The sequence below is a fragment of the Lipotes vexillifer genome, unplaced genomic scaffold, assembly GCF_000442215.2.
Source record: "Lipotes vexillifer unplaced genomic scaffold, Lipotes_vexillifer_v1.1 scaffold408, whole genome shotgun sequence".
In the NCBI taxonomy this organism is placed as follows: Eukaryota; Metazoa; Chordata; class Mammalia; order Artiodactyla; family Lipotidae; genus Lipotes; species Lipotes vexillifer.
The window spans coordinates 1,294,118-1,307,587 of NW_006787469.1; the positions used below are offsets into that span (position 1 = coordinate 1,294,118).

Consider the following 13,470-nt stretch of genomic DNA (forward strand, 5'->3'; position numbering starts at 1 on the left):
GGGGGGGGGGGGGGGGGGGGGGGGGGTATTATCAAAAAGACAATAGATAACAAGTGCTGGAGAGAATGTGAAGAAAAGGAAACCCTCAGGCACTGTTGTTGAGTATGTAAAATGGTGCAGCCTATGGAAAACAGTACGGAGGTTCCTCACGAATTTAAAGATAGAACTGCCATAGAAATTACCAAGCAATTCCACTTCCGGGTATTTTTCCAAAGAAAACAAAAACACTAATTTAAAAAGACATATGCACCCCTATGTTCATAGCAGCATTATTCACAATGACCAAGATATGGAAGCAACCTAAGTGTCTATAAATAGGTAAATGGATAAAGAAGATAACAGATAGATGAATATTAGCCACAAAACAAGAATGAAATCTTTCCATTTGCAACAACATGGATGGACCTAGAGAATACTGTGCTAAGTGAAATAAGTCAGACTAAAAAGACAAATACTGCATGATTTCACTTATATGTGGAATCTAAAAAACAAGTGAACAGGGCTTCCCTGGTGGCGCAGTAGTTGAGAGTCTGCCTGCCGATGCAGGGGACATGGGCTCGTGCCCCAGTTCCGGAAGATCCCACATGACGCAGAGCAGCTAGGCCCGTGAGCCATGGCCGCTGAGCCTGCGCATCCGGAGCCTGTGCTCCGCAACAGGAGAGCCCACAACAGTGAGAGGCCCACGTACTACAAAAAAATAAAATAAAAATTAAAACAAGTGAACAAACGTAACAAAACAAAAACAGAGTCACAGATCTAGAGAAGAAACAGATGGTTACCAGAGGAGGGGAGGGTGGGGGGAATGAATGAAATAAGTGAGGGAAATTAAAAGAGGTACAAACTTCCAGTTACAAAATAAATGAGTCACAGGGATGAAATGTACAGTGCAGGAAATACAGCCAATAAGAATGTAATATCTTTGTATACTGACAGATGGTAACTAGATTTATAATGATAATCACTTTGTAATGTATAGAAATATCAAATCACCCTATGATACGTGCCAGAACGAACATATTGTTGTAGGTCTATTATACTTCAAAACAAACTCAGAAAGAAATCAGATTTGTGGTTACTGGAGGCAGGGGAATGGGAAATTGGATGATGGTGGTGAAAAGGTATAAACTTCCAGTTAGAAAATAAATAAGCACTAGACTTACAATGTACAACATGATTAATAATTAACACTGCTGTATGTTATACATTAAAGTTACTCTGAGAGTAAATTCTAAGAGTTCTCATCACAATGCCTGCCTCAAAATAATCTCAGCTCCCAAATCAAGCTTGCATATAGAAGACAAAGTTTGCATACAACTAACTACCACTTTCAGACATGATGATAATGCTGTTTCTTGGAGCATGCATATCAAGTTGTTTTTTTCCCTTCAGTAACAAAGATACTGACGCACTCATAAATCTGAACCATTTTCTTGACTCATTAAGATCAGAAGCTTATAATACCACATGTAACACCAAAAGCCACTGTCTATAACAAAGAAATACACATGACTCTTTCAGCTAACAAACTCCTCACCCTGGCCTCCAAAGTAATTTTAAAAGTAAACCCTCCATCATCCAAGGATAGATTAAACTGCTTTTGGATAATGAGGGTAAAAATACTGGTGTTGCCAAAAAATTCCTAGAAGAGAACACAGGCAAAACATTCTCTGACATAAATCATACCAATGTTTTCTTAGTTCAGTCTCCCAAGGCAATAGAAATGAAAGCAAAAATAAACAAATGGGATGTAATCAAACTTAAAAGTTTTTGTACAGCAAAGGAAACCATAAACAAAACAAAGAGACAACCTATGGCCTGGGAGAAAATATTTGCAAATAATGTGACCAACAAGGACTTAATTTCCAAAATATAGAAACAGTTCACACAACTCAATAACAAAAACAAACAACCCAATTGAAAAAAGGACAAAAGACCGAAACAGAACTTTCTCCGAAGAAAATATACAGATGGCCAACAGGTCCATGAAAAGATGCTCAACACCACTAATTATTAGGGAAATGCAAATCAAAACCACAATGAGGTATCACCTCACACCAGTCAGAAAGGCCATCATTAAAAAGTCTACAGGGCTTCCCTGGTGGCGCAGTGGTTGAGAGTCTGCCTGCCGATGCAGGGGACACGGGTTTGTGCCCCGGTCCGGGAAGATCCCACATGCTGCGGAGCAGCTGGGCCCGTGAGCCACGGCCGCTGAGCCTGCGCATCCGGAGCCTGTGCTCCGCAACAGGAGAGGCCACAGCAGTGAGAGGCCCACGTCCCGAAAAAAAAAAAAAAAAGTCTACAAATGACAAATGCTGGAGAGGGTGTGGAGAAAAGGGAACCCTCCTACACTGTTAGTGGGAACGTAAATTAGTGCAAACCACTATGGAAAACAGTATGGAGGTTCCTCAATAAACTAAAAATAGAATTGTCATAGGATCCAGCAATCCCACTCCTGGACATCTATCTGGACAAAACTGTAATTCAAAAAGATACATGCACCCCATGTTTACAGCAGCACTATTCACAACAGCCAAGACATGGAAACAACCTAAATGTCCATCAACAGATGACTGGATAAAGAAAATGTGGTATATATAATATATAATGGAATACTACTCAGCCATAAGAAAAGGAATGAAATAATGCCATTTGCAGCAACATGGATGCAACCAGAGATTATCATACTAAGTGAAGTCAGAAATAGAAAGACAAACACCATATGATATCACATATGTGGAATCTAAAATATAACACAAATGAACTTACCCACAAAACAGGAACAGATTCACAGACATAGAAAACAGACTTGTGGTTGCCAAGGGGGAAAGAAGAAGGGGAGGGATGGATCGGGAGTTTGGGAGTAGCACGTGCAACTATTATGTACAGAATGGATAAACAACAAGGTCCCACAGGATAGCAGTGTATACTCAATGTCCTGTGATAAACCATAATGGAAAAGAATATGAAAAAGAATGTACATATATGTCTAACTGAAACTCTTTGCTGTACAATAAAAATTAAACACTAAATCAACTATCCTTCAATAAAATCAATTCAAAAAATACTGGTGTTGAAGTGTTTCAATTTTTTTTAATTGTACTGGGTAATCAAGATGATTACACACTGGGTGGCATCCTCTAGTTGCAACTGCCAAAAAAAAAAAGCCATACTGAAAAGCATAAACTGAAAACCACTTTCCCCCTTGACAGAATAAAAGAAAAACCTGTTCACTGCTTGAGTAACATACACTCCACCTGTCAACAACCCTTAGAAAATAGCAAAGCACTAACTTGCCCATAAACAAGTCAGGGAACTCATCAATGTGAGGATTCCAAACTCAAAGGACAGTAGCTGTTAATGGGATATGAATTAAGTGAGAAAAGGAAGGTAAAAGAAAAGTACTGGGCTGGGATATACTTCTGCCGAACTTGGGTTTTAACATTCAAATAAGACAAGTTTCCAGCTGCACATGTAAGGAGTTTAGAAATAGCCACTATGTTCTAACAAGTGAAAAGTTAAACGGACTGAAAAATCAACAACTCTTGAATCCATAAGAGACGGTGAGGGGACTTCCCTGGTGGTCCAGTGGTTAAAAATCCACCTTCCAACACAGGGGACACGGGTTCCATCTGTGGTCAGGGAACTAAGATCCCACATGCTGCAGGGAAACTAAGCCTGTGCACCACAACAAAAAGTCCACATGTCGCAACTAAGAACGGACGCAGCCAAATAAATAAATATTTTTTGAAAAGAAACAAGCCAGGTTTCACACAGGCTTCTCTATTTTTTTTTTAAAAAAAAAAAGGAGAGAGAAAGAGACAGTGAGAGTACAGTGCAAACTGCTGAAAACAGTCAGGTGGATACAGGGGATCATGGTTGGAGCAGTAACTGACAATGGAAACCACCTTGGGAACCAGTGCCAGGGTAGAAAAACCTGAACTGTAACTGGAGTTGCTGGAGGCTCAATGTAGACAAGCCTGAGTTTAAAACTCCAGGGGTACCCAGTTACAGGCATGCTCCCACATTTCTGTAAGTTTTCCACCAGGAGCTAGACTAGGTTCTCACAGTAAATATTCCCTCGTGAGAAAAATCCTGGGCCGGGGGGTCAGTCTCTGTTACTTTTAACAAAAAAGCCTAACCTCTGGAAAAATTAGTTAACCAGAGTCTAACTTGGTGGGTTTTATCAGCGTCTAACTGACCTGGGGAAAGGAAATATCTAACTCCAGCCTACTCTAGCCAATCCTGTCCAACTTAAGGGGGCAAGAAAGAATATGAAAAGTACTTGTGAAGTTCACAGTCCAGAGGCACAGACTCATTAAAAAACTGAGACCTAACCATAGGACTAAAGAACACTTCCCTTTCCCTCACCATGCCTTACCACAACATTACTAAAGGCCTATTTACAGCACTTCCTTTTACCTAACACATCATGTCCAACTATCAAGAAAACATTACAAAGCATACAAAAAGGCAAAAAAACACAATTTGAAGACAGAGCAATCATCAAAATTATCATACTGGGATGCTGAAATTACCAGACTGGGAATTTATAACTGTGATTAACATACTAAGGATTCTAATAAATAAAGAGACAACATGCAAGAACAGATGTGCAATGTAAGCAGACAAATGAAAATCCTAAGAAAAAAAGAGATGCTAAAGATCAAAAACATGGTAAAAGAAATGAAGAATGCCTTTGATAGGCTTATTAGTAGACTAGACACGGCTGAGGAAACAATCTCTGAGCTTGAAGATATAGCAACAGAAACCTCCAAAACTGAAAAGGAAAGAAAACAAAGGCTGAAAAGAACAGAATATCCAAGGACTGTGGGACAACTACAAAAGATGCAACATACGCATAATGTGAGTATCAGAAGAAGAGAGGAACAGAAGAAATATTTAAAACAATGATGACTGAGATTTCCCCAAATTAACGTCAGACATCAAACCACAGAACCGGAAGCTCACAGAACACCAAGAAGGATAACTACCAAAAGACTATATGTAGTGATGCCATTTTTCAACTACAGAAAATCATATATAAAGAAAATATACTAAAAGAAGCCAGAGGAAAAAGACACCTTACCTACAGAGGAACAAAGATAAGAATTCTATCCAACTTCTCCTCAGAAACCACAGAATCAAAAAGAGTGAAATATTATAAGCATTCAGAGAGTAAAACACCAACCTAGAATTCTGTACCCTGCAAAATTAAAGGAGAAATAAAGACTTTCACAAACAAAAATTAACAGAATTTGTTGCCAGTTGATCTGACTTGCAAGAAATATTAAAAGAAGTCCTTCAGACAAATGTAAAATATCACAGGTCAAACTCAGATCTCCATAAAGAATAAGGAAGAAATAAGTGAATGTAAAATAAAAACTTTCTTTTGTTGTTGTTCTTAGTTGATCTAACAGGTAAAATTTTGTTCAAAATAGGGCTTCCCTGGTGGCGCGGAGGTTGAGAGTCTACCTGCCGATGCAGGGGACGCGGGTTCGTGCCCCGGTCCAGGAAGATCCCGCATGCCACGGAGCGGATGGGCCCGTGCACCATGGCCACTGAGACTGCTATGTAAAAAAGAATGCAAAAATTTGTTCAAAATAAATTTTTGTTATTGAACAAATAAAAATTTGTTATTTATTATTTAACTAAATTTGTATTTATTATTGAACAAATAAAAATTTGTTCAAAATAATAATAGCAACAATGCGTCTGATTACTTACGTATTTATCACATATATATACTTATACATAAGTGAAATGAATGATGGCAGTGATACAAAGAACAGGAGAGAGGATTTACAAACTACCTGTGAAGCAACATAGTGTTATCTGAAAATGGACTTGGGTTAAGTTGTAAATGTATATTCAAACTATAGAGTAACCACTAAAAAGAATTAAAGTACAACTGATAAGCTAAGAACAGAAAGAAAACCAAATCATATAAAATGCTCAACTAAAACCACAAAAGGCAAATGAAGAGTAGAAAACAAAAACAGAAACAAAGAACAAGGACAAAAGAAAAGCTGTAACAAATATGGTAGATATTAATCCAACTATTTCAATAATCACTTTGAATGTCAACAGTCTAAATGCACCAGTCAGAATGGATCAAAAAACAAGACCCCAGGCTTCCCTGGTGGCGCAGTGGTTAAGAATCCACCTGCCAGTGCAGGGGATATGGGTTCGACCCCTGGTCCGGAAAGATCCCACATGCCACGGAGCAACTAAGCCCGTGCACCACAACTACTGAGCCTGCGCTCTAGAGCCCACAAGCCACAACTACTGAGCCCGTGTGCCACAACTACTGAAGCCCAAGCGCCTAGAGCCTGTGCTCTGCAAAAAGAAGCCACTGCAATGAGAAGCCTGCGCACTGCAACAAGAGCAGCCCCCGCCTGCTGTAACTAGAGAAAGCCTGCGCACAGCAACGAAGACCCAACACAGCCAAAAATAAATAAAATAAATTAATTTTTTAAAAAAAGACCCAATTACATATTGGGTCTGTAAAATCCACTTTAAATATAAAGACACATAAAAATTAAAAGTAAATGGATAGAGAAAAATATATCCTGCTAACACTAATCAAAAGAAAGCAGGAGTAGCTATTTTAATTTCAGACAGAATAGACTTAAAAGTAATGAAAGTTATCAGGGATAATGAAGGACGTTACATAATGATAAAGGGTCAATCCTCCAAGAAGACATAACAATCCTTAACGTATATGTGCCCCAAAACAGAGTATCAACCTACATGAAGCAAAAACTAAAAGAAATGCAAGGAGAAACAGATGAATCTACTATTAGAGACTGAAACACATCAGAAATGGACAGATCCAGCAGGCAGAAAGTCAGTAAGGACATAATGGAATTCAGTTAAGCCATCAATTAACTAGATATAATTGACATGTATAGATTACTTCAACAACAGCAGAATACACATTCTTCTCAAGTTAACATGGAACATTCACCAAGCTAAACCACATTCTGGACCATAAAACTCATCTTAAAAAACTTAAAAGACTATAATGGAATTAAACTAGAAATCACTGACAGAAAAATAACAAAAATCCCGAAGTAACTGATTAAACAACACACTTCTAAATAACACATGGGTCAAAGAAAAAATCTCGAGAGAAATTTTTAAATATTCTGAACTAAGTGAAAATATAAATACAACTTATTAAAATTTGTGGGACACACAGAAAGTGGTGCTTACAAAGAAACATAGCACTGAATGCATATATTAGAAAAGAAAGAAGATCTAAAATCAATAATCTAAGTTTCCACCTTAGGAAATTAGAAAAAAAGGAGCAAATTAAATCCAAAGTGAGCAGCAGAAAAGAAATAAGAATCAGGGCAGAAATCAATGAAATTGAAAACAGAAAAATCAGTAGATAAAAATCAATAAAACCGAAAGCTGATTTTTTTAACTTTTTTTTTATTTTTTTTAATTGATCTTTTCAGAGATCAATAAAAAAAGTCAATAAGCCTCTAGCCAGTCTAAGGAAAAAAGAGAGAAGACACAAATAACTATTATCAGAAATAAAAAGAGGGGGGACCTCCCTGGTGACACAGCGGTTAAAAATCCACCTTCCAATGCAGGGGACATGGGTTCGATCCCTAGTCAGGGAACTAGATCCCACATGCATAGCACAACTAGGAGTTTGCATGCCACAACTAAGGAGACCACCAGCCGCAACTAAGACCTAGTGCAACCAAAATAAATAATAAATTTAAAAGAAGAAAAAGAGGGACACCGCTACAGATCCCATGGACATCAAAAGGATAATAAAGGAATATATGAACAATTTTATGCCAACAAATGATACCCTAGATGAAATGAGCCAATTCCTTGAAAAACACAATCTTCCAAAGCTCACACAAGAGACAATCAAAATAGGCCTATATTTATTTAAGAAATTGAATCAATAAGGTTCCAAAACAGAAAGTACCAGGCCCAGATAGGTTCACTGGTAAAATTTCCCAAACATATGAGAAAGAAATGATACCAATTCTCTACAATCTCTTTCAGAAGATGGAGTAGTGGCAATACTTCCTGACTCCTTCTATGAAGCCAGCATAACCCCAATCCCAAAACCAGACAAAGACATTACAAGACAACTACAGACCATTATTCCTTAAGAACAAAAATGCAAAAATCCTCAAAATAAGAGCAAATCAAATAAAACATATAAAAAGAATTATACACCATGACCATGCGGGATTCATCCCAGGTATACGAGGCTGGTTCATTCAAAAATTAATTAACATAATCCATCACATCAATAAACCAGAAAAGAAAAAAGTCACATGATATCAACAGACTCAGAAAAAAAACATTTGACAATATGCAACACCCATCCATGATAAAAACTCTCAGTAAATTAGCAATAGAAGGGAACTTCCTCAACTTAATCAAGAATATCTACAAAGGGAACTAAGATCCTGCATACAGCAAGGCACAGCCAAAAAAAAGAATATCTACAAAAAACCTAAAACAAACATCATACTTAATGGTGAGAAATCAGAAACTTTCCCACTAAGATCAGAAACAAGGCAAGGATGTCACCTCTCAACACTCCTTTTCAGCATCATACTGGAAGTCCTAGTGAATGCAATAGGACAAGAAAAGCAAATAAAGGAATACAGATTTGAGAGAAAGAAAGCTGTCTTGTTCATGAATGACATGATAGTCTAGGTAGAAAATCCAAAAGAATCTCCAAAAAACTTCTGGAACTAATAAGTAATTATAGCAAGGTTGCAGAATACAAGGATAAAGTACCAAAGTCAGTTGCTTCCCTATATATCAACAGAGAACAAGTGGAATTTGAAGTTAAAAAAACAATACCACTTACATTATCACCCCAAATAGTGAAATACTGAGGTATAAATCTAATATGTGCAAGATCAATATGGGGAAAATGACAACACTCTGATGAAAAAAATTAAAGAACTAAATAAATGGAGAGATAGTCAGTGTTCATGAATAGGAAGAGTCAATATAGTTAAGATGTCAGTTCTTCCCAACTTGATCTATAGATTCAATGCAACCAAAATCAAAATCCCAGCAAGTTATTTTATGGATATTGATGAACTTATTCTCAAGTCTACATAGAGAAGAAAAAGACCCAGAATAGCCAATACAATATTGAAGGAGAACAAAGTTGGAGGGCTAACACTACCCAGGTTCGAGACTTACTTAAAAAGCTACAGTAATCAAATCAGTGTAGTACTGGTGAAAGAACAAATAGGTCAATGGAACAGACTAGAGAGCCCACAAATAGACTCACATAAATAGAGTCAACTGATCTTTGACAAAGGAGCAAGGACAGTACAATGGAGCAAAGAGAGTCTTCTCAACAAATGGTGCTGGAACAGCAGGACATCCACATGCAAAGAAATCAATCTAGACGCAGACCTTCCAACTTTCACATAAATTAATACAAAATGGATCATAAACCAAAATGTAAAACACAGAACTATAAGGATCCTAAAAGATAACCTAAGAGAAAACCTACATGACCTTAAGTATGGCAATGACTTTTTAGATATGAAATCAAAGGCATGATCCATGAAGGAAATCATTGATAGGTTGAACTTCATTAAAATAATAAACTGCTTTGTGAAAGACAACAAAAAGAGAATGAGAAGACAGACCACAGAGTAGGAGAAAATATTTGCAAAAGACATGTTATCCAAAATACACAAGGAACTGGGACTTCCCTGGTGGTCCTTAAGAATCCACCTTCCAATGCAGGGGACGCGGGTTCGATCCCTGGTCAGGGAACTAAGATGCCACATGCCACGGGGCAACTAAGCCTGCACACTGCAACTACTGAGCCCACACACTCTGCAGCCCGTGCGCCACAAGTAGAGAGAAGCCCGCGCACCGCAACAATGATCCTGCGTGCCACAACTAAGACCCAAGGCAGCCCCCCGCCAAAAAAACACACCAAAATATATAAGGAACTCTTAAGTAAACAGTAAAACAATCTGATTAGAAAGTGGGCCAAAGACCTTAAAAGACACCAAAGATGACATACAGATGGCAAATAAGCATATGAAAAAATGCACCACATCGTGTCATCAGGGAAAGGCAAATTTAAACAAGATACTACTACTACACACCTATTAGAAAGGCCAAAATCCAGAACACTGACAACACCAAGTGCTGACAAGGATGCAGAGCAACAAGAACTCTCATTTCTGCAAAATGGTACAGCCACTTTGGAAGAGTTTGGCAGTTTCTTATAAATCTAACACTACTGTTACCGTACGATCTAGCGACCACACTCTTTGGTATATACCCAAATGAACTGAAGGCTTGGACATGGATGTTCGTGGCAGCTTTATTCATAATTGCCAAAACTGGGAAGCACCCAAGATGTCCTTCAGGAGGTGAATGAATAAATGAACTGGTACAACCAAACAAGGAAATACTACTCAGCACTGAAAAAAATGTGCTATCAAGCCATGAATAGACATGAAGGAACCTTATACACATATTACTAAGTGAAAGAGGCCAATCTGAGAAGGCTACACACTGTATAATTCCAACTATATGAAATTCTGGACAAGGCAAAGCAGTGAGATAATAAAAAGGTAAAAGGTTGCCAGATGGGAAGGGGAATTAACAGGTGGAGAATAGAGGATTTCTAGGGCAATGAAAATACTCTGTATGATACTATGAGGGTGGATACATGTCATTACATATTTGTCCAAACCCACAGAATGTATATCACCAACAATGAACCCTTATGTAATCTACGGACCTTGGGTGATTATGATGCTTGGGTGATTATTATGCATCAATACAGGTTCATCAATTGACACAAATGTACCACTCTGGTGGGGAATGTTGCTAATGGGAATGGCTATGCATGTGTGGAGGCAGGGGCTGTATGGGAAATCTCTGTACTTTCCTCTCAATTTTGCTGCAAACCTAAAATTGCTCTAAAAACATAAAGACTGATAAAAATAAATAAATAACACAAGTTCAAATTTAAAAAGCACAAGAGTATATCATGCTATTTTAACATGTAATAACCTTCAGCTTATTTCTTACTCAGGCAATTTATGGATTAGGATGTCCACAGGGCACGAAATTCTTATGTACTACATATAAACAACTTTACTTTAAATCTCTTCTGTGCCTCACTGGATAACTTCTGTTTCAGTTATGATTTGGGGGTCATTCTTTTCCCTTCCCCAATCAATCAAGAGTTGTCTATACATACTGTACATCAACTATATTTCAATATTTTTAAAAATTCATCTATATATATTAACAAGGAACAGCCAAACATGATTAACGGAAGTCTAAACCTACAATCTAAATCTAAGGTCCCCATTCTGATAAGTCATCTAATTTGCCTACAATTCTGGATTATGAACCCAATCAATATTCATTACAGAAAAATAAACTGTCACTTCACAGAATGTAAAAGCAACTGTGGTATATTTTATAGCAGCTTGCATTTATCAATGTCTAAAGTCAGCAGTCCACACAATCAGTATTTTAAATTCAAACCTTCCTTTTATCTCTAAGAACAGAAAATCTGTTACCTACCTTTCAGAAACCTCTTGCTTCAACTGAGGAACTTCACCAAGTGCTGAATCAATATCCATGAAACCTAGAAAGTCTCGTTTTACATTAAGGGAAGGCTTCTCCAAACCCTTGCATGATGCTTCATGACCCCTCAATAAAGGATCCGAATCAGTTAGCTGTATCTCTGACCCCTCACCTTCTGTAAGACGGACCCGTTGACCAGGAGAACTGGGAACACTATTCCCTTCCTGGTCAGAGCTGTTCTTTTGCTTTCCATCTCTCTGGGGCTTACTATTCAGCCCATCATCCCGGAAGCCTTTAGCAAATGGATTGTAATCTATTTTCAACTGGGTAATCTGAATGTTTTGATAAGCTGTTACTGCAAAGAATTCAGTCTGTGGGAAGGTAAAAGTGTGGACACCAGGGCCATTTAACTGTATCACTTCGGTAGCCTTCTCTGCAGGCACCAAATGAAGCCTCGGCAGGTAGCGATGCATAGAGTGCAAGATAATATGCCCTTCTTGGTCCAGTGTATTGTTGGTGAGTTTGAGTTTATAGAAAGATACTGGTTGATGCATCCAATAATGACCTGTGGAAGGAGATTCTGGATGAATAAAAACCCTCCCCAAAACATGGGGTTCAGCCTTCCCACTGGGCTCCCACCAGCGACCATTCCATTTATAACGATGGTTATCCACAGGAGATATATCCATGACGAGGATATATTTCATATTTGAATCTAAACCTGTTATCCAATAACGACAGTAAGGAAACATGCGTCTTCCCTGCTTGGTCAGGATCATCTCCGTGCTTCGATGATAGAATTCATTCCACATACTATTGTTATCCAAGGTGACAGTGATTCCTCCTACAGTACAATCAGCTGGAAGGCAAATCTTTCCCTTAGATTTTCCTGGTGATGAAACACTGCTAGCCAAAGCGCAGGCATCCCGATTAGTAACCAAAATTCCTTGATCAGTTTTGCCATTTCCTGGCTGTTTTAGGATGACAAAGAAGGTAGGTGCTGCTCCTGCCACTGTCCCACCATCTTGATTAGCCAATATAATCTGCTGTTTCTCCTCCATGATTCCAGTGGGAAAATCAGTAGTAAGATAACTATAGTTACCACATAATCACAATGGCCTTCCCAGCCTAAAAAACAAGCAAAAAAACACTTTAATCAAGTGAACATTTCTTCTGTTAACAAAAATACAAGAATGATTACATTACCCCCAAAATATACTCCTAAATTCTTCTGAGACTTTGCTTCTACCTTTCTCTCAATCACTGTGAAGATACTGATTCTGGAATATTTGATTATCTCTTTAATGTTCGTTTTAATCTAATTAGTTAAATTACTCATATCCCAATCTCCAATAATTCACTATACATACTACAATCTCACATAAAAACAAAAAATGTACATTCATTTTAGAAAAACTACATGAAAGTATAAAAGTATACAGACTTCCCTGGTGGCACAATGGTTAAGAATCTGCCTGCCAATGCAAGGGAAGATCCCTGGTCAGGGAAGATCCCACTTCCACGGAGCAACTATGCCCATGTGCCGCAACTACTGAGCCCAAGCGCCACAACTACTGAGCCCAAGCGCCACAACTACTGAAGCCCATGTGCTCTAAGGGCCCGCATGCTGCAACTACAGGGCCTGCATGCCACAACTACTGAGCCCACATGCTGCAACTACTGAAGCCCGCACACCTAGAGCCCATGCTCTGCAACGAGAGAAGCCACCGCAATGAGAAGCCCGTGCACCGAAATGAAGAGTAGCCCCTGCTCGCCACAACTAGAGAAAGCCTGCGTGCAGCAATGAAGACCCAACTCAGCCAAAAAAATTAATTAATTTAAAAATAAAATAAATGCCTTAGTTTTTAGAAAAGAAAAATATACAGACTTAAAGAGATT

At 38.3% G+C, this 13,470-nt stretch overlaps 1 protein-coding gene across 1 annotated transcript in view; it reads right to left on the reverse strand.

The window, feature by feature from the left end:
* The window catches only part of MGA (MAX dimerization protein MGA), an 88,735-nt gene extending 76,034 nt beyond the window's left edge, over nt 1-12,701 (reverse strand). Inside the window, exon 1 of the mRNA XM_007460202.1 lies at nt 11,569-12,701. Within this exon, the coding sequence (XP_007460264.1) occupies nt 11,569-12,632 (1,064 nt within the window). The 5' untranslated portion in view covers nt 12,633-12,701. The remainder of the gene's footprint in view (nt 1-11,568) is intronic.
* Nucleotides 12,702-13,470: the final 769 nt, after the last annotated feature.